The sequence below is a fragment of the Rhamphochromis longiceps genome, linkage group LG22, assembly GCF_057381845.1.
Source record: "Rhamphochromis longiceps isolate RC_006_pf linkage group LG22, R_longiceps_female_GT1.1, whole genome shotgun sequence".
Classification (NCBI taxonomy): domain Eukaryota; kingdom Metazoa; phylum Chordata; class Actinopteri; order Cichliformes; family Cichlidae; genus Rhamphochromis; species Rhamphochromis longiceps.
The window spans coordinates 11,732,864-11,753,786 of record NC_140577.1 but is presented as its reverse complement, the minus strand read 5'-3'; the positions used below and the strand labels follow the sequence as shown (position 1 = coordinate 11,753,786).

Sequence of the window (20,923 nt, the reverse complement as noted above, 5' to 3'; positions counted from 1 at the left end):
CATCCAGGTACTGCTATTTGAGTCAAAATGCCTGAATTCAACCTTCAGGCATTTTTGACGTATATGAACCCAAACCTCTACATCATGACAACACACTGGATTACACAAAGTTTTTTAAAAAAAAAAACAGTACACACACGCGCGCGCAACCAACATACAAACGACATGCAAGTTTTTTGGTGAACCAGTCTGACAGCTAGGAGAGTGGGCGTTGTGATGGAAGCAGACAGCTTCACAAGAGGACCTCAGTGAGGAATCAGCAGCTGTCAGACGCCCCCTCCCTCCATCCCTCCCCTGCTCCAACTGTAACCGTAGATCCAAAACACGAGCTGCATGAGTTTCTGTTCTTTATCCTCTCTGCGTGGAAGCTAATGGAGACACGCAAGCAACTTTAAATGACCTGCTGTAATACACTTACAATATAATAACAAGCTGTCATTGTCAATTGGAAAGATTAAAGACTTTAAAATAAAAGAGGAGGATTAAGGACCAAATATTAAAGGTTAATAAGTGTAAAGAGCCACTTAAAAAACAAACAAACAGATCTCTATTGTTCAGTTACAACCAGTCGGTGTTTACCTGGTGCAGGTATTTCTGGCTCTTTGGGCGTGTCTGGTTTTAGTGACCGACTTATGAGAGGAAGGTCCTAAGGCTTCCACATGAGGGCAGTATCACAAGACAGATGATCCCAGAAAAGGCTTCACTGCTCCTCCTCAATATTTAAAAATGCACATTTAGGCTGCCAAAATATAAGACTCAGGCATGTACTGTAGTACTTTATTCTTTTGGATTCACTTAAACGTTGAGCTCTGAAGTTGTTTCTGAAGATATTTGTATTTTTTCCAGTTTCTAAATATTTAGATTACTCATATAAAAACATTCTTATTTATTTCTTTTCTTATTTTCAGTTTTTGATTAAAAAGGAAATCCATTAAGAAGTGCTGAAACTCTCAGCTTTCCTTTAACATCCTTAAAGGGTCATCTTACCATCACCAGCTTGTTTGTTCACTGCACATTTTATACATGTTTTTTATATTTTATACATATTTCTGTACATTGTTACCTGTATATACGAACTTCAGTTGCTTATGTATATAGGTCCACTTTGTGTCTTCCTTCTATATCTTGTGTTCCCCTTGCTATAAAAGCTGTGTAACACCGAAATCTTCTCATCTGTGGGATAATAAAGGTTTATTCTATTCTATTCTATTCTATTCTATTCTATTCTATTCTATCAAAATCTTATCTGAGTAAAAGTGGAGATTTTTTTAACCAGCAGGTTTAAAGTAAAAGGAGTTCCTGTGAGTGTTAAATAATAATAATAATAATTATAATTATCAATAAGACTGATGGGAATTTTGCCTACCCTCACATCCTACAATAACACCAACTCTTTGCATGTCCTCCTTCACTCCACATCCATTATCCAGTATTCACACATTGTTAGTATGAATGGCTGTTTTTATCTTGTAGCTTATAGTTTTTGCCGTATAAACACGTAGGAGTCAGGTGTTTAAACCAGCGTCCTCACAATGTGAGTGCTGTGGTAGGCTGAATGTGCTGCAGGTTCTTTTTCACCTTCAGGCTCCTTCCTCTGCTGCTCTGACACATTTCATCTCTTAGCTTACCCGAGAATACAGTTTTTAAATAGAAAGCTGCTTAGAGCTGAAAGTTCTCACAGTAGCTGCAACAGAAAAACCTAAAAAACCTAAAAAACGGCACTTATTCTTTTTCTAATATGTACTCCACCATTAGACACTTTTAAAAACATTAAACAGCTACTTAAATACTGTATAAGTACAAAATTGAAGTACTTTTACGCGTTTATTTGTGTTTTCGTTCACACAAAACTACTTTCTGTCTAAAGTTTTTCAGCCGCCTCGGAGGAGTCATTTCTTAAGATTTTGCCCTTCAGAGAGCAAAGGCAGAGAGCAAATTCTCATAAACCCAACGAGCAGCTCCTCTTACAGCTGTCTGCACTGCACATAAAATTAGACCTCCAGACAGCCGTGCTGCAGACTCAGAGCAGTGGGCAAACTGGTGCTGAGATGAATCCCAGTTACAGTGACAGTGTTTACTTTGGTAAGAATGGAAAAGACTTAATATTCACCTTTTTTTGGCGGATTAGCCTTTTATTATTCAGACGTGCTGCCAGTTGTTCCATTTATTCTTCATGTTTATTCAGGAACTTGTACGAGATGCAATCAAGCTGTCTACAGAGCAGGTCGAGCGTGTCAGGCGATGGGACGTTTATTCCACAGCGCGTGCTTCATCTGCAGCGTTTGCAGTGAGCTCTCCTCGTGTGAATGCTTCTCTGATAGTACAGTGTGATGTATAACGGTCTACATATTTAAGCTTTTGCATGTTTTCAGGTAAAACGCTCAGTGGCAAGCCTTTCTACACAGTGTCAGGGATGATATACTGTGAGGATGACTTTTTGGTAAGTATGTTCTTTTAATAGGTTGTAAAATGACAGATTAACTTTATTGCCTAATCTATTTGGGTGGTGGTGTTTTCCTGGTACTCGTGGTATTTTCTGCAGTTCTCTGGAGTTCATCCATCCCCTGAAGTGTGTAACAGCTGTGGCTTTTTAATCACAGATGTGGTAACTATTAATTTATTTACTTAAACAGTACTGTGAAAAAGCATTTCCCCCCTTCCTGATCTTAGGTTTTTTTTCTATATTTGTCACGCACACATGTTTCAGATCATCAAATACATTTTAATATTAGAAAACGATACACCAAATAAATATGCAGTTTTTAAATTACCTTTTCATTTATTAACGGATTAAAAGCTGTTCAACCTTGCCTGCCCTACATTTGACAACATTTATTTGGGAAAACTAAGTTCATTTAATTTTTTTACACTCAGGCACACACAGGCACACACATAGAAATGTTTTACTTAGGTTATCTTTGGCTAATATTAGAATTTGTTCGATGATCTGAAACATGTAAATGTGACAAATGTGCAAAGAAAATTAAGAAACCAGGAAGGGGTCAAATACTTTTTCTAAGCACTGTGAGTATATGTGTGGTGTCACATGCAAGAAACTGACATTACATTGGATGATCAGATCCTGCAGGCTCGTGGGAAACCCTACCACCCATCCTGCTTTCGCTGTGTCGTCTGCAGACAGAGCCTGGAGGATCAGCCTTTCGCTGTCGACTCACACCGCAGGATCTACTGTGTCAGCGACTACCACAGGTGGGTGTTTTATGTAGCAACAATAGTCCTTTTCAAGAGCAAAGGGGGAAACCCTGCCAGACAGGCTGAACAGGAGAAAACTCACACCTTTGTTGACTTCATGTTTTAACCTCTGTGAACTTTCACTGAAACTTCTTCTCGGTTTCAGGGTCCAGGCTCCCCACTGTGCTGCCTGCAGGTTGCCGATACTCCCAACAGAAGTGAGCTTCACAGAAACTATGCAAAATATTTGATAATTCAATTCACAGCAAATGATTTCACAAAGAAGCACTCTGAGTGCTTTGTTATCTCTTTTTTTTCAGGGATCCACAGAGTCTATTCGAGTGACATCCTGTGACAGAAACTACCATGTAGAGTGCTACAGGCCTGGTGTTAACCTCATTTAACAAAGACAGATTCTGTGATACTTAATAAGATACTCTAATAAAGTCATCCACTCCTGCTATTTGTTTCTCCTTAGTTTTGTGTGTGGATCTGTGTCTCCTCTGATGCACCTCCACCTGTAGGCAGCATTCGCCGCACACTAGCACCACCTTGTGTCTACATCGGGTACTACAACCACCTCCCATCTCCCGGAACTGTTCGCGATAAGCACTGATAATGGCGTCAGTCACGGTACGTGGCTTGGCTCTCTGCACTACGTCTTTGCTAAACTTTGCGTTTGTTTTCATATCCGGTGCAGATCTCATTCGGTTTGTCTCGTTTCGAGCCATTTACCATAACATCACGGGGGAGACGACACTCTGTCGAGGTAAGTTCCCGTAAGCGGCAGGCGGCCAGGAGCGATTACCAAACACTGGTGGAGGCGATATCTGTAAAACCGTTAAATACCTCATATACTTTTTGGCTATGGAAAAAATTACTGTATAGGTTTATATAAGTATAATTTAACGAATGTTAAATTCATATACGTCATATAGTTCAATTATTACGTTCTCCATATGTGCTGTAAATACCACTGGGCGGCTGTTTAGAACCAGCGCCCGGCTAGCTCAGTCGGTAGAGCATGAGACTCTTAATCTCAGGGTCGTGGGTTCGAGCCCCACGTTGGGCGGTGAGATTTTTTTTTTCCTTATGTTTTTTTTAGGGCTGTTTTTATTATTAGGGCTATTTTATTCTGTTTACTAAAACAAAAATTATCATTACGGGCTTAAAAGCATAATTTGCTTATCGCCAATATCAAATATCGACCAAATGGCGAGTGTTTGAAAGCTGATTTCGGGTGAGCAGGAATACTGGGTTTGTTAATTAGATTAATTAGCTATTCGTGGTAACGTTCGATTGTCCGTTTTGTTTTTTGTTTTTTTGTGGCATTTTCAATGAGTGCTTAGGATTAGGATTGCCGTCAATGTTAAAGTGACGTTTTTTCCTCTGATTCCCCATGGCTAAGACTCCATACCATGGTCGGTGGCCCTGCGGGACAGCTCTGTTCTGAGGGCTCTTGCTGTGGATCTGGGGCTCCTGGCCCTCTTCATCGTGCAGCACAGCCTGCTGGCCTGGCTGCCTGTCAAACAGGCCCTGCAGTCAGTGCTGGGGCCCCTCAACAGGACAGCATACTGCTTCACCACAGCACTCGCCCTCCAGGTACAGCAGCGCCCTTTCTCTGAGTGTTTACTGTCACATAGAAGCATAACTTACTCCTACCTTAGTGTTAATCACACCTTTCAGTGTGCATCATTGCTCTGTTTCCTGTGTTAGATCTTGATGCGGTACTGGCAGCCTGTGACTAACGCCCCCTGCCTGTGGTCAGTGCGTCAGGCACCCTGGAGTGTCTGGTTCCCCCTGCTCTGCTTCTCGCTGCACTTCCTCTGTTGGGCCATCATCTGCAGCATCCTCATGATCTTTGATTACCCAGAACTACTGGGCATCAAGCAGGTAGGGATCAAAAACAAATGCACATGTTTGTGCTTTCAGATGCTGGAAAATCAGAGGTTGCTCAACTAAAAATACAAAAAAAAATCTATGATTACAGTTTGCTTTATTTGTGGTTGTTGATTACTGCTTGGTTAGTTGGTGTTCCTTAAAAGAATTAATTAACACCACTTTAAAATATCGTGCTGTTAAACAACAAGAAGCAAATGGATATTTACTGCACATATGCTCCCTGGCCGTTTCATTAGGTACAGCTTTTCAACTGGTCAATAACAAAAATATCTAATCAGCCAATCACATGGCAGCTCAGTGCTTGTAAGCATGTAGACATGAGCAGCTGACCTGCTGAAGTTCAAACTGAGCATCACATGGGGAGGAATTTCAAGGTTTTAATTTTCAGCACCCATCAGTATGAATCACAACCCTAATCAGAGTTTTCACTGTTGTGGCTGAGCAGGACTGAAAGATTTTACTGCAGTGAGAACTGAACCTCCGTCCCCAAATGTAAAGGCTCTCCTCCAGTAAAGCAGTGCTAGTGTGGTGCCAGTATTGCCTTGGTGCACACATTTTGATAATTTTTGAAAACCAGCGGTTATTAACATCTATATGTTTCACCTGTCACCTGGTGCTCTGGGCCTAACTCCGTATTTAATGACTCTGACCCTTTCCACCACCATCTTATAATTACATTTTAATGAAATGCCCTTTTAATAAATCAATAGAGATTACAATACTGACCCAAGTAATCTGCATTACTTAGATCAGTAACTTCGGTGCTCCCGGAGGAGAGCGTGTGTATGGGCATGAATAAACTCCATTTACTGACTAACCTCCTCCCTCAGGTGTATTACGACTGTCTCGGATTGGGGGACCCCCTCTCTCACAAGTCGCCCCGTGCTCAGCGCCTCCTGTCCCACCTGCGCCACCCGGTGTGCCTGGAGCTGGGTGTGGTGCTGTGGCTCCTGCCGGCCTTATCCCTGGACAGGCTCCTGCTGGCGGGGGCTCTGTCGGCCTACCTGGCTCTGGCGCACTCTCTGGACAAACAGGATTTAGCCTACCTGTGTGTGCAGCTCAACAGTAAGATGCAGCTCTTTGCGCAGCCACACGGAGGCAGCGCCGACGCCATGCCCAACGAGGACACTGACGACCACAAGAAGAAGTGAAGCAGAGGTCTTCCCAGTGCTTTGATCTGAATCTGTCATAAATAATGTTTTAAAACTGACTACAAAAGAGTTTCTGTAGGCCTCTTGAGCCTGATGTCTGCTGATTTTGTCATTTCAAATGTATTTTATTACAGTTTATGCCATCGTGTGAAAACACAGCCGCCCCCCCTGCTCGTACAGAGGTGTCACTTTTCTTAAAACTACTAATTTTGATACAATTAGGTTGAAACATTTTTATACTGAATATTTTTTAATACATGAAATTGTTTTACTGTATAGTCTTACTGGCTGTTACAGTGCCCAAGACAAGTACATTAACACTGTGTTTCTCTGGAAGCTAATTTCAGGTTTATCTTTCCTTTGAAAACCGACGTTTCACTGAGATTTTACACTGGTAAAAGCTTTTTTCTTTTTCTGCTCTGTGACAGAACAAAGTGACAATGTTTCTGCTACAATGAATGTATCTCCTTCAAAGCTTTTCCTCGATGGTGAGATCAAACCGATTGTTTAAAGACGTGAAGCTGAACGTATCGAACAAACTACTTTTAACGTTTATCATGCTTGATAAATAAGGTATTATCAAGGCAGCCAGTATTAGTATTAGTGGATTCTGTAATGTCTCATTTGGTATGTTTTTTTACACTAATGTTTTCCCCATGTGTGCCTTACTGTAATTACCGTGACAGCTTTCAGTATTTTTAAAAACATGTTCAATAAAAGTGGAAAGTTCACTTGTCCTGGTAAATTGTGTCTGTTTTTTAGGTTTATTTTTTATTTTTATGAGTCAAGTTTTAAGAGTTTAAGGAGCAGATGTTTGATTTAAATTGTTGTTTGTTTGTTTTTATTTAATTTTAAAGCTGATATATCACAGATGAACTACAGCTTTAATAACCGAGCCAGAAGATGTTTTTTTGTTGTTGTTTTTATTTTATTTGACAGGGTATAGATCGATATATATGCTCACTGGCCAACTTATTGGGTACACCTGAGGGATTTTTGTAATTAGGGGAAAGTTTCATATCCATCTAAACGCTCTCGTGTTGATGAATATGAATAAACATGAATAACATTTTTGACTGTATGTTTTCTATCAGAGACGCTAGAAAATAATTTTTAAAAATAAAAATGCGAATAATCAGCAATGAAGATATTCCGGTAGTTTGGGGTACACACCTCTGTCAGTGGAGCTGATCGTGTTTGATCTGCTTCAATCAAGTCCCGCTGCAGCTCTGCATGCTGACACCACATCCCGTTTCACCGCCCTCCACCTCCACCGCTTTACCAATTAACCCTGCGGGACGCGGGGGTGAGCAAAGGCGGGGGAGGGCTGGTTGGTGGCCGGGCAGACGGCTGTGTGCTTTAAACGCCTTTTCTTAGGTCCGACAATATGGTGTGTGCCACTAAACTCTCCAGAGGGAATTGAATGTAATTATCGGATTAGAGCGCTGCAGCTCTCGAGCTGGAAATATTTACAACCGCACGGAGGACGGAGGTTTTTCTGCTCTGATGTCCACTCAGGTCCCGATATCGTTTGACTGGGTCACTGATCATTTTTAAAAGTTGGGTTTTGACAGGACAGATTAATCTGTTCGTTACAGGCAAAGGAGGTTTTCCATGGTGGAGTAGACCGCTTTACGCACAAGTGGAGATGTAAAGTCGGGGTGGATGCAGTGATATTTTTGCCAAAACAAGAGTTTGGGTGAGTTATATTCAGAATTTTCATTAAATATGTTACAACTGAGGTTATGCATTATGTGCTGCGAGTTAATTCGATTACATGTGCTCTTTTATTATCCTTTAACATGAACAGATAAATAGACTGCACTGTCAAACGTGTGCTTTAATGCCTACTTGGATGTAAATTAAACCTGCTAACATGTTACCATGAGGTGTAGTTGTTCCTCGGCTTTATGTGGCAAAACTTCCATTTTTGCATGTTTATTAGAAAGAAAATTGATAATATTTTATTCTTTGCAGAGGATTCCCAGAGGCTCTGAAGAGGAACCGTTTTATCCAAAAGTGGGCACCTTTTCTGTTATGTCTGTTTCCTCTCTGCCAGAATGGAAACAACTCCTTCTGGAGAAAAAGAGGAGAGAAGAGGAGGAGCGAGAGAGGAGGGAAAAAGAGGAGGAGGAGAAGTTTGCCAGCATGCCAGCTTGGAAGCGAGGGATCATCCAGAGAAGGAAGGCGAAGCAGGAGTATGTGGGTGACAGGGAGAAGGAGAGAGACGGCTGTCTGCTGCAAGTGGATGTCAGATCTCCTTCTGATGGTCTGAGTGACACAGACAGCTTCGTAACAGTTAATCTGGGAAGCGAACTGTCGCTCAGTCCAGATCCAGGCCAGTGGCTGGATGCAGATCCCAAACTAGTGAGCCAGGTGTCTGTAGAAACAATAGTTCCAGTCCATGAAAATCCATTTATTCTCACGCAGAGTGCATGGAGGAAGAGCAGGGATGGAGAAACAGGGAACGAGCCAGAAGTTAAGGAGAGAGATAAATTAAGCCCCAGGAGTCAAGATGGGGAGCTGGGGAGAGGACGAGATATAGAGCTGAAAAAAGAGAGGTTTAGGGACTTGAGTGAGGGGAGGGAAAAAGACAGGAGCAGGGATAGGAGTCAAGGAAGAGAAAGAGAGAATAGCAGGGAGGGGTGTGAAAAGGAAAAAAGCCAGCTGAAGGAGTTGGTTAAGGATGCAGTCAGGGAGCAGGAATTTCTTAAAGTTAGAAAAGACACAGAGGAAAAAGAAACCCCTTCACCCACTTCTTCGCTTTCCCCTCTTATTCCGTGTCTTCGGACCATCAGAGCTGACAATATCATCATCATCGAGCAGGACAGGAAGGGCAGCGATGAGAGAAAGGGTAGATGGAGGGAGGCAGAGCGGGAGAAGCTCGAGGAGGACCAGCCGGGGAAGAAAGGGGTGAAGATGGACCTAAGGGAGATTCTGGCTGGAGGAGGGAGTGTCACTGAGATCCGAGCCTCTGAAGTTCTTATTATAAAGCCCTCAACCTGCCCTGAAGAAAGGAGTGCAGGGGGGAAAGGGAGAGAGGATGGGGAGATGAAGGGCAGCATGGATGCAAGAAGGGAGAGCATAGGCAGGGAGCTGAGAACAGATGTGTCCTGGCTGAGAGAGAAAGAAAAGGAGAAACCATGGGGCCAGGCAACAGTTATTAATAAAGACAGCAGAAAGGACAGCTTGGATGATAATGTTTTTGTGGAGAGAGGAGGGAGGGTCAGTCAGCTGCTGAGTAAATTCGGAGAGCACCCCAAGCCTCCATCCCGATCCAAAAGCTCCGATAATTTCCTTGAGCCAGGGAGGAGAAAATACTCAGGAGATCAGGATGAGCAGCAGTCCGAGGAGAGGAAGGCAGATGGAAAGAATACGCTGCTAAAAGGTGTCCCAAAACGCTCGTTTAGCTTCTCCGATCGAGTCATCTGCGCTAAGGAGAATGGGATAGGTGACGAAGGGTTTTACGAGAGAAAAATTCGTGAGAGGATTCACTCAGAGAGCATGGCGCCATGGGTAGATGTAGCTGCCTTAAGGAGGGAAACCACATCGAAGATGGGGTGTGCACGACTTCTAGAGAGAGACAGATTGGGAAAGCACAGAGTAAAAACCGAAGACTTTGGTATACAGCTTAAGAAAGTCGAGTTTGTTGACAGGAGGGCTGCGGAGAAGGTCGGCAATGCAGACGGGGATGTGGGGTTCACGGTGGCCTCAGTTAAAAACACGGAGGGAATATCATTTGCTAGGAGAGTGCCGATTAGGCAGGATGGGAAAGCAAGAGCTGACAGAGAGGTGAAGCGACCGGCAGGTGAGAAGAGTTTAGAAAGGGAGGTGAATGTAGACAAAGATTCAGAGGGAGGGGGAGAGATTGAGGTGAAAGTTTGTGAGAAAACAGATTCTCAAAGAGAGGATGGACTAGAGAGCTCACCCGAAACAAGCAACGTTGATGCTGAGAGTCACTGCAGACATGATTTGGCTTTTACTGAGTGCTCCAGTTTAGGCTCTACAATTCCAGACAGGGCCCTCCATAAAGGTGCAGACTGGAGACTACAAGGACCTTACCTAACACAGTCTGTTTTATCCCCACATACTGAGGATCTAATAAGTAAAATAGAAAAAATAGGAGACACAACCTTTTATAGCAACAAAGACAGCAAAGAGGAGGTGCAAGCAGCAGGATCAGAAAACCTCAGTTATGATTCGACCCCCAGATCTCCGAAAAGGAGCGCACTCACCGGGAACCCTCCAGGCCCCGTGGAGATTCAGATTCCCAGGACTGTGTTTTATGTTGCAGAAGAAGTGGTGGAGAAAATAAAGCCCGGGTGTCAACGCAGCGAGGGGCAAGACTGTCATGGAGGTCGACAGGTCGAGAGGAGGGATAGCTGGAGGATTGGGAAGCCCTTAAGCCGCATAGAGTCTCTGCGAGAGAAAATCAGACAGAGAGAGCTGGAGAAACAGCGACAGGGTGAAGGAAGTGAAGCTGCGGAGATTAATGCTACTCAGACAGCGGGGGACAGGTACGAGGAGAGGGGAACTGAAATAGAAAAACAGTGGGAAGCTACAGCACACATGCAGAAGAGGCCGGCCGAAACAGAGCAGGGACAGGAAGAAGCAGCGGCGCAGACATCCGCGGCTGCGTTTGACGTCACGCAGGAAGTCGGCGTGTTGAAAACCTGCCCTCAGCTTCCTGTTTCTGTCCTACTGTCACAAACTGTCAGAGGAGAGGAAGTGACAAGCGAGTGTACCGCCAGGGCCTCCGAAGCTACCTCCGAAGCCCTCCAGATATCTGAGGATGAGGACGACCCAGTGAAACATGTAGAAGAGCCACAAAGGCGCGACTGGGGCCGAAACGCAAGCACAGAAGAAGAACAGGAGGAGGAGGAAGGAAAGGAGCTCTCCGAGGAGGAGGTAGAGGAATACACATCACCTCTCGATTCTACACAATCTCTCTCTCCTTCGCCGCCTCTTCCCAACTCTCTCGCAGCCATGAGTCGGATCTACAACTTGGAAACCGTGGGTTCGAGGTCGGGCTTGTATTTGAGGGACAGGACAGTGGACATCTCATCGTCTGTGCACCTTGTTAAAGTGAAGCCAATCATATCGAACTCACAGCAGGGGGACAACAAAGCATTTACAGGCGATGACATTAGTGGGGTTCAGACAATACAGCAGCAGATTGAGCAGTTTCAGCTGAAAGAGCAGGAAGCGCAAAACTCTTCGTCAAATACCTCCCTGAAGGACAGAGAGACGAAGGGGCAACAAAGAGTGTTAAAGCAACAGAGAGAGGACGATTTTCGGACCCAGCAGATAAAGGACGACCTCAAAGCACATCAGATAAAGGACGATGTTAAAACCCAGGAGAAGGATCAGGAAACACCAGACCTCAACCCCAAAGTGTCTTCTCATCACGCTTGTTCTCCCACACCTCAGGCCAAACAAACTATCACAGTCACCCCCTCATATCTCAGGACCCAATCCCCAGACAACTCCCTGAAAGCCACAGATTGTGCCCCGACCCCGGCTTCTTCCCCAAGCTCGCCATCTCCTGCCCAGTCTCCGAGTGTGTCTCCGTCACCCACCCAGACACCTGTGCTCTTTTCTATCAGGAGTGCCTCCGGGGGCCAAGTGAAGCGAGGCGCCACCATCACAATCACACCAAAAAGGGCAACGGGAGCCGCAGCACGGCCCTCGGCGTCCACATCAACCCCAGCGAAGACCCCACACCAGCAGCAGCAGACTCAGACGGTGTCAACCCCCGCAAAGACACCACCACAGCAGCAGCAGGGCCAGACAGTGTCAACCTCCACGAAGACAACACCACAGCAGCAGACCCAGACAGCCCCCGCTGTGACTGAGCCGGGGAAGAAGAAGTATCCAACTGTGGAGGAAATTGTGGTGATCGGTGGATATCAGAACCTGGAGAAGTCGTGTCTGGTCAAGAATAGAGGGACCCCAAAAAAGGTGAGTGGAAACTGTGTTGTTACTTTGTTACTTTGTTTTAACATGTCCCCACATGCTTTCTAAAGTTTATCAGACATACACCAACGTTTATCACCTGCTGTCACCTGCACGATGGGCCTCGCCATCAAGCCTTTTCACCGAGAGAACATCCCTTTCCACTGAGTACAGTTGCAGAGACCGACCTAAGCTGGTTAAGGCTTTATCAAGCACGACATCTTGATTCTTAGCCATGAAGTCCTCAAGTGATCTCCTTTGCCATTTGCTTATGCGGTCTCGTGCTGTGCAGATTTTTGACTTTCATCCTGTGATAACGGTTTCTACATATCACACTTTACACACTTAAGTAAAATTGTATTTGGGTGATTTATTATCATTAAAAAGAAGCATGCAAACCCACAGATGGATAAAGGAAAGTGCTTGATGATTGGTGTTAACTGGACTCACTCATATGCTTCATAGTCATCTGCAGAGACGGTTGACAGTAATGTTGCAGGATTCACTGGAGAGAAAAAAAAAGCTAAATAGGAAGCCGCAGTGACAGACATCCTCTCTCTATATAATTTTTTTTTTTTGCATTTTCTCTACCTACATAACATGACCTTTTATCTCTGTGAATACATGCGATACCACACCTGCGTCCACAGTGGACCTGTAAATTAATTTTCCTGGAGTTCATGTTAAATGTTCTGTTTCCTCTTTTTAACTTCTGTGAATCCGAGCAGGAGGGGGAAGCCAGAGTTGCTAAGCAGGGCAGCAATTTTTTTTTTTTTTTCACCATCCTGTAATGATAAATCTGGCTGTATTGACAGTTTTCACTGCCTATTAGAAGAATGTGATTGGTGGTAACCCCCTTCAGTCTGCTTCCTCGTTCCCTTGTACCAGTTCAGTTGTTTCTGTTGAGTCAGCTTCTCACACAAATCTCCCTTTGTGTTTTCTTGGCTGTGTCCTAGCAGGGGTTTGGTAGTTAGACCAGAGTCTTGGCAGACAGTTTTTGACCACGCTGCCCTCCCACTGTATACAGCTGACAGCAGGCCGCCAACTACGAGCTCGATGTGCGTGAGATGGGAAAGAAAGCGAGGCAGGGTTTTGCAGACAGATCAAAGGGCGGCTCACTGGCAGAGAAGTCGCAAGGAAGGAAAACTGACATTTTTGACAGTCATACTGAGAGGATTAAAGTCTTGTTATTTGGTCTGATAGAAACTCCCTGTCACGCTGCATGTTTTTGCTCACTTCCTCTTTTAAGACTTCCTCCAAGCACGACAAAGAGCCTGACACAGGGAAGTGACGCGGTGCCCATTTTTAAATTGCCAAATGCGACTCTGATGCTCAACTGTTACATTACCGGACCACCTGTAACCTAAAGCATGAAAATGAAAGTTCCCAAATAGCATTACTGTGGCCTTTAATTAGATAAATAATCATGCATTCTCTGCATGCATCTCTATAATAAGTTGTGTAATCCCTGCCTGCATGTGTAAGCACCGCCCTCCTTAGCCTCTGTGAGTGATGACCACTGAGTGATTCTCTGACCACCTGTCGCTCTCACGTTGATGCCCTACAGACAGTTTGACGTCAGGCTTCCTTCCCTTCCCCCCTCCAAGCCACGCCATCATGTCACAGGGCAAGAGGCTCATCTGCTATCTCATCTAAGTTTTCTTTTCATATGTGCACTTTTTTTTTTGTTTTCTAGCATAAAATATGTCCAGAAGTGGTAGATATCCTTCTTTATGCTGCTAAGATGTGGCCTTAAACATGGCTGTCACATGTTTTCAAATGGAGCAGTGCACTTTTGAGAATCTGAAGTCAAGTATTACTTGATAAACTTTCTTCTTTATGGCTCTTTTTTTTGCTCTTTTCCCATCCCTGTGTCGCCGGGTGCCTCTGCTGTCCCGCTGTGCCTGGGTTAATCGGGTTCAGGGAGGAAGGATTAGCCTACTGTGCCTCAGCATGCCAGCTTCTCTAACCCAGAGCTGTTTTGTGCTCCGTCCACATTTAGTGCAAAGCCGTTATCGTGCACATCACGTCTGCGCTTCTGGGTGTGTTTGCTGCACGTTCAGGCTTCAGAGCTGAGATGCTGTCGTTATAAAACGTGCTGTGTGGGGATGCGCTGGCGTTTTACACCACACCGGCCTTCGAATAAACAAACTCAAACACCCGTCAGGCCAGGCGGGGGCCTTGTTCTCCTTTTCAGCAGTTTAAGAGAAGTGGCAAACCAAAACTTCAGTTTCAGCTTCTTAGGCTGAATATGCATCAGAATTAGTTATCAATGAGTGCACGAAGGGTTCAGCCAGTAAGTCCTTCTACAGACGGTGTATTTCTGCTGTGTTAAGCCCCGTGCTGTCACTTAAAATTACACTGACAGCATCAAAACCTCGCTGACACTGAAACCTTCTCCAGATCTGCAGTGTGTTTACATGACGAACAAACAGCTTGCTAAAGGAACACCAACATTTTCCCTGTAATAACCCCACTTTTACTGCAGCATTACTGCAAATCTGTAATGTGAAGGTTTTTGCTACAATACTATATTTTTTAACAAGCATGTAAAACCGTAAATATTAGCTTAAATGTAATTCATCAAAAGCATAACCACGCCTTTCTGTATTCACTTTTGCAGGGGAAGGTGTGTTTTAATGAGGTCAAGCTGGAGCAGGTGTGTGAGTACCCATCGGAGGCCCTCATGCAGTTCTTCAATCCCCACTCTCAGGACCTGGGGAGCGCGGAGAGGCTGCAGGATGAGGAGGTGCAGGAGGAGCAGGGTGACAGGGAGGGGGGGGCGGTCGTGGTGAAGAATACGAGGAGTACGGGAACTGCAACGGGACCGCGTGTAATAGATGTGAGTCACTTACCCCCACGGCTCAGAAAACATAACGTTTAGTGAGGTCTTTTTCGGCCTTACTGACACCCTGATAAACTCTGTGGGTTTGGATTTCATGAAAGATAACATGCTGAATTTTGGTTTATGGTCAGAAGAAGGCTGAGTGCCTCAAGATAAGGCTTGAGCTTGTCTTATAACTCGCAAATCCCAAACCAACAATGTATTGATCCTAACAAGAAAGCCTGACATTATGCTTCTTCATTGTTTACCACTGACATAAAATTCATGATGTTTCCTCAGTAGGAAAAGAATGGGCACTGTAGTTTTTCTGAGAGACTCCAAATGTGTACAATTCACAAATAAAAATACTTGTGTGCTAAAAACCACAGTGCCCAGCTTTTTAGGAAATTTCTGAAGGAAAAATGGTGACTAAATGTCTCTTCAGTAATGTAAAGATGTCTTTATATGAGTCTGAAACCAGATGCTCATTTGTTAATGTTTTGTCAGTCACATGTTGTTACCACAGGTGATGGTCCCTTCTGTAGCATCAGTTTGTTCAGAGCCATGTAATAACAAGATTAGTTATTGTAGGGTGACCAACCGTCCTCTTTTCACTGGACATGTCCCCTTTTCATGTTCTGTCCGGTGCGTCTGGGGGGGATTTTCGAGATTGATAAAAATGTCCGGGTTTTCCTATATTCAGACAGAGGACCCATGTGTGACGTCATTCCCGAACTGCTGCTTTGTGAGCGCTTGTTCTGCGCTCACAGATGGGACAGACAGCACGCAGCAATGCGCCTAATGATGTTTAAAAGATCCCAAAGCGCAAGTGCATCTTTTCAGACGAACTGCAAAAGAAATTTCCCTCGTACCGACCCAGTACTGGTAATTTTTCTTATGCAGATGAGGCGTTATTTCTGTACCATTATTTAATTCCAGAGGCTTTTAAGTTATTTTTTTGCACTTGTTGACTTGCAAAAGCCTCTATGACATATTTTATTTTGACAATTCATTAACCACACAGAGAAGGCATCGTTTAAATATGTTAAATATATTTCTTTAAGCAAGTTCTTCATGAGTAGCCAAGTGTCCTCTTTTTTGGAAATCAAAATATGGTCACTCTAAGTTATTGTTCTATTAAAATAACATACATACACATTCCTTGTAATATTGTTCGTCCATGTTTGCTGAATTACTACCCTTAGCATTTTGTCGCCAATATTTACATAATATTATTAAATAAGATTTACTGAAGGGGCAAAAAGGCTTTTCAATTTAGCTAGCTGCTAGCTTTGCTGCTAAGGGGAGAGTGACGTTAAAAATATACATTTCTAAACATTTAATAAATGCTGGCAGGTCATTCTTCTGTACTGGAGACATGTATATTTCTCCTGTCACTGTTGTGGATTTTACATAATTTCCCTAGAGTTATTGAAAAATGTTTCTAGGAGTTATTGTGCAAACTAGCAGTTAGCACACTAGCTGCTAGTCAGCGCATCTGTTAGCTTGGTTGCTAACCTAGCAGTATATCATTTTTGTTTAGTTTTTTTTTTTTTTTTAAATATATGAACTGTCTGCAAGGGTAGTTAGTCCAACAGAAGAGGAGGTTAAATGAAGGTTAGAAAATATAGGAAATAAAAATATACCTTAACTGTACAAACTGACCAAATTTGAATATCTTGTAAACAGCAGCTGGTTGGAAATGAGGGCAAGCTTGGTAAAATGAAACTTTTGCAAATAAAAATTACAAAGAAATGGTTAAGATTTTTAAATTCAATGCTACTGTAAATACCAGAGAGCAAATGGAAAGGTAAAATTGCATTTATGGCTCTCACAAAGCTATAAATGTTACCTTTGGTGAATGGGAATACCTCAAAATACAAACTAAAATGACATAAAGATCCTAGATTCACCATATTTACCTTCCATCTCCGTCTCTATTTTTCAGATGAGTCTTGCCCTCGATAGAAGCCAGTCACCTTCGCCAAAATTACCCATCTGATGAGGTCACCACCATTTTATTGAACAATAATGTTGTTTTTTGGTCTGTTTTGATCATTTTTTAATTGTGTTTGTCATTACTTGTGGTGTTTTGTTTTCTCTAGTATCAGGATGAATAAGGGACCAAATAATTGTGTTTACTTCACGGATAAAGTCACCTAGTTTATTTTCAGGGAAACTGAGGGAAAGTGACATGAATGTAGTAGCACGTAACCCCTCAGCGGTGCACTGCTGGGTGATGAAGGATCACTTGTCTATGCAATATAATGAAACAGATAAGAGTTATATTTTCTAGGTAATATATATATATATATATATATATATATATATATATATATATATATATATATATATGATAGTTTCTTTTATGTTAATGTCCTTCTTAATTTAAGTCAGCACTGCCTCATCACAGAAAAAGAAGAACTCTTGATGTTTGTATCATCTGACTTCATGTGCCTGCTGGAATTGCCCATACAGATGATCTGAAGATCTGTTAATGTGTTTTGCTTGAAGCCTTTCAGAAAACGCTCCTCTCAGCAGGTGTTATGTGTTGCATGAACGGGTTTTGGTGCAATGTGTGAGGTGATGAAAGTTTTAATTGTTTTTAAATTGGCGTTAAATGGAATTTTATTGTTGCATGAACAACCGCTGTGCAAAGAATGGTTTTGTATTGTTATTTTTCTCGGGTGGAGGTGGAGACTGAGAGGAAGTCCCTGAGAGGACAAAGAGCAAACTGAAACTTCATATTACAGCTGATATCTGACTTTCAGCTGTGCACCATTTATAATCTTGTTATCTTTTGTAATTGAGCATTTTGATTGGTAAAAGAAGTTGCAAATTCTGTGATTCTGTGATTGAAGAACCTGACTTCAAAAGAAAAAAAACTAATAAAAATTACTGAAAAGTGTGTTGGCTCCTCTTTTTTTGTCTGGATACAAACAGACTTTTTATCTGCTTTTCCGTGTCCAATCGCAGTGGTTCCCCTCAAAATGTTCTCAGGAAATCAATTACAATATCGCCTACATAAATACATAAGTTAATAAAAATATAGTATTAAGCATTTTGCTCAGTAAATAATCTCCTCTGTTTCACTTTACCTATGCTGGAGTTTCCAGTTGTATCACATGAGCTTGATAACAAATTTCACACTTTTCTCAATGCTGTAATTTCATTTTCATTTGGATTACACTCACTCGCTCCTTTGGTGTTAGTACTAGTGCCAGCACCTAGTTAGACCCCCTTTTTGCCTTTAGGACTGCCTTAATTCTTTCACTCAGTTGAGTTTGCACATCAGTGATGAGCTTTATGATATGGTCAGTAGATGGATACACTGTGGTCATAAAGGGACGGACATGGTTAGGAATAATGCTCAGGTAGACTGTGGTGTTTACATGATTCTCACAGTACCAAAGAACACAAAGTGGACCAAGAAAATATATCCCACACTATTGCACCACCATCACCAACTCAGCTGTTAACACAAGTGACACATTTTTATGTAGCCCACAATTTGACTCATGTTTCATATATTAAACTCGATCAATTTGGTTTATTTTATTTTAGAGCTGACTCCTTTGATACCACTTTGGTGCAGTTATTAGTCTACTCGTTTTACTTGCTGGACTCAGTTCAGTTTCTAATATCTGGAAATGTTTTCTTTTCTTTTTATTAGTTTCAGTGTTTTTTTCTTTTGGTCTTTTTAGTTATTATAATATGGAATATGGTATTTGTCATCGTTGTGGTCTCTGGGTCTTGAAGCCAGGGCTTTGAGTTTGCTGTCAGTTCATTATTTCTTCTGGAATTTGAGAAGTAATTTAAGTTCATTGTTTTCTGTTAATAGTGTTTGTATTTCCTGGCGATATCTTCTGATGCCTGGTATCGGTTCCTTATTTGTTTTGGTTTTTTTGTGCCTGCCCATATGGAAAAGAAATAGTAAAAACTTATATGTGATTACTCATGAAAGTGGCCACTTTCATGAGTAAATCATATAAGGCTTACATGATTTACTCATGAAAGTGGCCACTTTCTCATTACTTTCATACATTGTTTTAGAGAGTATCCAAAACATACAAGTTTCATTATGTAATTTTTCAAGGGATCTTATATCTGTTTTCACTCTTATATGCTTTTCATACAAGTTTCACACAAGACAGATACAAACTTTATAAGATTTATATATATCTTTTCCATATGGGTGTAGTCCTTTGTTTGCTTATGACTTTTGGTTTATTTGCTCTCTTTTGGTGTTCCTACTCTGTTCTGTGGTTGTCTCTGTATCTCTCTGGTAATTTTACATGTGAGTCTGTCATCTTTTTAGTTACGTCCTGTCTTAGATCGCTGGTCTTTCGTATCGAGTTTAACATCCTTTGTCTTGTCATCTCTTATTTGTTCCCTTCCTTAGTGTCCCAGGCTTGTCTGCATTTGTCCTTTGCCTTCCCAGTTCCCAGTTTGAGTCCACCTGTTCTTTCCTATGTTAAGTTAACTTTTGTTACTCGTTCAGTTGTGTTTTCCTGTTTTATTGTGCTAACTGTTGTTTTCTGTGGTTTGTGTTGTATTTATTTCCCCTGGCTCATTATGTCTATAGTTTCCAGCCATGGATCCCACCCGTTGCCTCTCCCATAGTTATTCTGTGAGCACACATTTCAATTCCCTTATGGCTTCTTGAATTATGATTCCTTGCTCTTGCGTTTTTAGGGTTTGAAATCTTTTTGGATTCTTTGGGTTCTGCGCAAACACACGATTAACTGCCTTGCAGACACATTGTTCTCAATAAACTACAGCTGAGATTATTTTAGTTACCTAAAAAGAATAAAGAATCCTAAACAAGGAGTGAAATCAGCAGTCTGTTGGGCAAAATGAAAACTAACCAAAAGGATTTTGTGAGCACAAAAACTAAAGTCAAATTTAAAACACTTATGGAAAATGTCTTTCACTTTGGTCAAATTTGTTATTACATTTATGTCATGTCATGGTGCTTTTTATTGGATGTTTACATCAATGTGAACTTTTGAAAAGTGCACCTCTGAATAATATCCTCTGAAATATAATAATAATTAAAAATAAAAGTCAAACTAATGAAAAGGAAGGCTAAGGCTAAACTCAAATGACAAAACTTTGTGGTCTTTACTACATCCACCTGTAGTGAATAACTGAAAATGCTGTGTTGGGTTCAGACCACTCAAGAATATATCATATCTTTGCCTTGAGAAACCCTTGGGTTGCTTATGCGGTAGGAGAAGGAACTAAACCCGTGCTGCTCCTTTTAGCCTTGTGGCCTGTAGTTGCCTGCTCAAACATGTAATCAATAGTTTACACATTGTTGTAAACCTTCTGTATGTACCTTCATGACAGCATCTGTTGATTGTAGACCTTGAAAATGACCTGCATCCCTCTCAAGATTTTGTTAGATGTTGTGATGTTGCCAAGCTTCTTTCTAAAAACAAACCAGACTGTTGATTTGGTCACTCATAAATTTTCGCTGTTTCTCTGACAGGCTCACCCTAATGATGGCGTCCCTTACTAGCATTTTTTTTATGATTAGGATACCCGATTACGACATGGTACCCAAATTCAAGAGTGGATTCAGTGTAGTCTGTTCAAGCCATGTATGCTATGTCGGTGTCATGAAATCACCTCTTGATCGTAGTCTTATTTATTAATGACCTCTGTGTGAGTGAGTGTGACATCAAGAACACTGCATTTAACCTTGTTCTTGTAGTTACCTGCACTACCTCCAGTAGATAAAGTTAATAAAATACGATGTTAGAAGACGATTCAGAAAATAATACTAAAATACACGATTATTGTTGCATTTTCGCAGCTGTAAAAAGTGGTATCAGGTATGTTTTTATGTAGTCTCGGGTTACAATGTCGAACAAACCCGCCCTTTGTGAGGTCA

General features: G+C 42.2%; 3 protein-coding genes and 1 non-coding gene across 5 annotated transcripts; all 4 read left to right on the top strand.

Moving 5' to 3' along the window:
- The first annotated feature begins 1,984 nt into the window (after window positions 1-1,984).
- On the top strand, window positions 1,985-3,839 carry limd1b (LIM domains containing 1b). Of its 2 annotated transcripts, XM_085396801.1 has the most exons (8): window positions 1,985-2,082; window positions 2,186-2,287; window positions 2,373-2,440; window positions 2,543-2,605; window positions 3,080-3,210; window positions 3,359-3,410; window positions 3,513-3,579; window positions 3,671-3,839. In XM_085396801.1, the coding sequence occupies exons 1-8, from the start codon at window positions 2,049-2,051 to the stop codon at window positions 3,697-3,699; spliced, it is 546 nt and encodes a 181-aa protein (XP_085252927.1). In that variant the 5' UTR covers window positions 1,985-2,048; the 3' UTR covers window positions 3,700-3,839. The 2 variants fall into 2 exon arrangements, with proteins under 2 accessions (XP_085252927.1, XP_085252928.1); XM_085396802.1 differs by lacking the exon at window positions 3,671-3,839 and having other exon boundaries at window positions 3,513-3,652.
- On the top strand, window positions 3,764-6,998 carry nrm (nurim). Its single transcript, XM_085396800.1, has 4 exons — window positions 3,764-3,961; window positions 4,601-4,794; window positions 4,909-5,085; window positions 5,925-6,998. The coding sequence occupies exons 1-4, from the start codon at window positions 3,811-3,813 to the stop codon at window positions 6,243-6,245; spliced, it is 843 nt and encodes a 280-aa protein (XP_085252926.1). The 5' UTR covers window positions 3,764-3,810; the 3' UTR covers window positions 6,246-6,998.
- On the top strand, window positions 4,192-4,264 carry trnak-cuu (transfer RNA lysine (anticodon CUU)). Its single transcript has one exon. It is a non-coding gene; the product is annotated as a tRNA-Lys (tRNA).
- A 607-nt stretch (window positions 6,999-7,605) lies between the features above and the next one.
- Window positions 7,606-17,890, top strand: ppp1r18 (protein phosphatase 1, regulatory subunit 18). The gene is made up of 4 exons (XM_085396678.1): window positions 7,606-7,944; window positions 8,223-12,206; window positions 14,824-15,042; window positions 16,973-17,890. Exons 2-4 carry the CDS (start codon window positions 8,283-8,285, stop codon window positions 17,024-17,026), a joined length of 4,197 nt encoding a protein of 1,398 aa, XP_085252804.1. The 5' UTR covers window positions 7,606-7,944; window positions 8,223-8,282; the 3' UTR covers window positions 17,027-17,890.
- The last annotated feature ends 3,033 nt before the right edge of the window (window positions 17,891-20,923 follow it).

Excerpts from the sequence above, each read along its gene's own strand:
- limd1b (XM_085396801.1), top strand. The coding sequence starts at position 2,049 with ATGAATCCCAGTTACAGTGACAGTGTTTACTTTG. Across the intron at positions 2,288-2,372 it reads CTTCATCTGCAGCGTTTGCA|GTAAAACGCTCAGTGGCAAG; the intron begins GTGAGCTCTCCT and ends GCATGTTTTCAG. Across the intron at positions 3,580-3,670 it reads TGTAGAGTGCTACAGGCCTG|TTTTGTGTGTGGATCTGTGT; the intron begins GTGTTAACCTCA and ends GTTTCTCCTTAG.
- nrm (XM_085396800.1), top strand. The coding sequence starts at position 3,811 with ATGGCGTCAGTCACGGTACGTGGCTTGGCTCTCTGCACTACGTCTTTG. Across the intron at positions 4,795-4,908 it reads CCACAGCACTCGCCCTCCAG|ATCTTGATGCGGTACTGGCA; the intron begins GTACAGCAGCGC and ends TTCCTGTGTTAG. Across the intron at positions 5,086-5,924 it reads AACTACTGGGCATCAAGCAG|GTGTATTACGACTGTCTCGG; the intron begins GTAGGGATCAAA and ends CTCCTCCCTCAG.
- ppp1r18 (XM_085396678.1), top strand. The coding sequence starts at position 8,283 with ATGTCTGTTTCCTCTCTGCCAGAATGGAAACAACTCCTTCTGGAGAAA. Across the intron at positions 12,207-14,823 it reads ATAGAGGGACCCCAAAAAAG|GGGAAGGTGTGTTTTAATGA; the intron begins GTGAGTGGAAAC and ends TCACTTTTGCAG. Across the intron at positions 15,043-16,972 it reads CGGGACCGCGTGTAATAGAT|ATGAGTCTTGCCCTCGATAG; the intron begins GTGAGTCACTTA and ends TCTATTTTTCAG.